This window comes from Urocitellus parryii, chromosome 6, assembly GCF_045843805.1.
Source record: "Urocitellus parryii isolate mUroPar1 chromosome 6, mUroPar1.hap1, whole genome shotgun sequence".
NCBI classification, from domain to species: Eukaryota; Metazoa; Chordata; class Mammalia; order Rodentia; family Sciuridae; genus Urocitellus; species Urocitellus parryii.
This window is the reverse complement of record NC_135536.1, coordinates 80,190,216-80,193,069: the sequence shown is the minus strand read 5'-3', so window position 1 is coordinate 80,193,069 and position 2,854 is coordinate 80,190,216. Positions and strand designations below refer to the sequence as shown.

Below are 2,854 nucleotides of genomic sequence, written 5' to 3'. Positions count from 1 at the left end.
TTTCTTATTATGAGAGTAGTTTCTTAAACAGTTCTCTGATAATTTTAATAGATTTACTAGTCTTCATACACTTGAATGCAACCTCAGGAGACCTAGAATCTTACCTGTCTCATCAATGTGCCTAGAATAATGTAAGAAAATTGGAAGTGCTTAATATAGTTTTTGCTAAATGATAGATTCAGCACATGAATGAGGACACACTTTAATTAATTCAAACTGCATTTTCTTCTTTTTGTTTTGCTTATTATGTTATTCAGCAAACCACATACTGACTTAACAACTTTATCATGGAGGCTTTCACTTCCTGGTTGCGAAGTGTATAAATTACAGGGTTCAGCAAAGGAAAGATGACTGTATGGAAGAGAGAAACCACTTTGTCAGCGGGGAAAGCCCTGAAGGGGCGGGTGTAGATAAAAATGGCAGGTCCAAACATGAGGAACACAATGATAATGTGGGTGGTGCAAGTGGAGACAGCCTTGCTCTTCCCTTCTGAGGAGTGTCCCTTTACTCTGCAGAGGATGACAGCATAGGAGGCCAGAAGGCCCAGGAAGCACAGCAGGGTGAGCAGGCCACTGTTGGAGACCATCAGGAGCTCCACCACAAAGGTGTCAGTGCAGGCCAGCTTGATGACCTGTGGCACATCACAGAAGAAGTTGTCCAGCTGGTTTGGGCCACAGAAGGGCAAGTGAAGGATAAGGGCCACTTGCACAATGGAGTGAGCAAAACCCCCAAGCCACAGAGCCAATAGCAATGCATAGCAGACCCTGGGGCTCATGACTGTTGCATAGTGTAGAGGCCGACATATGGCGATGTAGCGGTCAAAGGCCATGACAACAAGGAGGAACATCTCCCCTGCTCCAAGGAAGTGCAAGAAAAACAGCTGGGTGATGCAGCCTCTGTAGGAGATCACCTTCTTCTCAGAGAAGAAGTCCACCAGCATCCTGGGAGCCACAATGAAGGAGTAGGAGGCATCCAGGAAGGCCAAGTTGCCCAGGAAGAAGTAGAGGGGGGCTGCCAGTCCAGGATCTGATTTTATGGTCAAAATGATAAGAAAATTTCCAGGGAGAATTACAACGTAGAAAAGTGAGACTAGCACAAAGACCAGGAGCTCAGCATCTTGAGATTGGGTCAAACCAAGGAGGATAAATTCTGTCACCACTGTGCTGTTCCCTCTCTCCATCACTTCTCATTCTACAGAATAAAAGCAAAACAGAGCATCATCTTTAGAAACACTTTATCTTTTGTTTCACAGGTCCACCCCAGATAAAAGCAATATTTGCCATAGCCAACACATCCTAGTTAAATACAATTTATACCCCATAAGACTTCTGTGTCCTGGATTAATCCCTCTATCCTTCTTCTAATTTCTCACTAAGGCTCTCTTTTTCTAGTCACATGCACATTTTCCTTGTAACCTGTGTTTCTATATAACTGTCTTCTGTAGGACCCTGGGACCTTTTGCTTGGGATATGTTAGAAATTTCCCATTTAAAGGAAAATTTAACCATTATCAAGGTTATCCTTTTTGTGGTGTTGTAGGCCTATTATTGTTGTTAATGGTTCTTCATCATTTCTAATCGTTAGATTATTGGCCAAGTTTGGGTTCCTTCTCTTTATTCTCAAAAAACAGAGTGCTTTTGCACTTGCTTTTCTATTCAGGTCCTATGCAAGCCTGAGTTCCTGCTTGCTATCTTTCTGTTTTCTGAATTTATGTATTGCTGGTTTGCAACTCTCTGCTCTGCTTTGTTGTCCTTTGTGCATTCTCCCTCTAAACTGGTCATCAGGATCTCAAGCAAAATCTGTACATGTGACTTGCCTTATGAGGTTCCTTTAATTAAACATGGTCTGGGTGCCAATCCTATATCCGCACTATATCCTGCTCTTAAATTCTAATTAATATTCACCCAGCCTCATTTGCTTAATCTATTTTCCCAAATCTCAGAATGTTAGTCCAATGATTTTCTTCTCACTCATGGATATTGTTTTGTAATACAAAAATTCATCAGAATATATAAAACATTTTGTCTATCCCTACTAATGATACTAAAGCATAGTAGAGTAGGAATTGGCCAGATGGAAATATACTGTAACATATTTATTAGAGAGATAAGAAAAAAATGAAAGTTTTAAATTTATGGTTAATGTACTCTTTTTTATCTTATTAGCAAGTGATAGGCAAAATTATGGGTGCATATTTTTCCATTTCAACTGCAATTTTATTTATAACTTTAACAAATCATGATATTGCTTGTCAAAATATTTTCTCTTTTCTGGCTATAATGTTTTTCTAAATATTTATGCTAGAGAAATTGGGAATTAAGGTGTAGTCCATATGCTGGTTTGCAAAGTACAATATTCATTCTAGGGAGGGGGCACATCATATTTAATTGGGGTTATTAATTATAGTGGACCTTCTTTCTTTGTTACTCTAAACTATATTTTTGAAAAATCTTGAATTTCCCAATGTGTTATAATTTTTGTGTTAGTATAATTGTACAAATATTTAATAAAATATAAATTCTCACACATTGTTAGACTATTTGTTTCAGTACTGGAGTGAATGACTTAAAAGATGAATCATTACTAATTAAAACTAATTGCTGCCATGTGACATACAGGCAGTACCATTGAGTTTTGATGACATGTAATGCTTACTTTTCAGAAGTTCCATGAATACAGTGTAATGCAATTTGGCAATGAAAAGTAATGAAATACACATGCTACAACATGAATAAAAAGAAAAAGCATTACACTATGTTAAAGGGGACAGTCACAAAAACAATATTTAAAAGTTCCAGAAGTGGAAAATTTAGAGGAAATGTAGAATAATGATTGCCTAGGTTTAGGGGGTGGAA

At 38.1% G+C, this 2,854-nt stretch overlaps 1 protein-coding gene across 1 annotated transcript; it reads right to left on the bottom strand.

Moving 5' to 3' along the window:
• Positions 1-253: 253 nt before the first annotated feature.
• On the bottom strand, positions 254-1,180 carry LOC113178159 (olfactory receptor 4N5). Its single transcript, XM_077800022.1, has one exon. It carries the CDS (start codon positions 1,178-1,180, stop codon positions 254-256), a length of 927 nt encoding a protein of 308 aa, XP_077656148.1.
• Between the last annotated feature and the right edge of the window lie 1,674 nt (positions 1,181-2,854).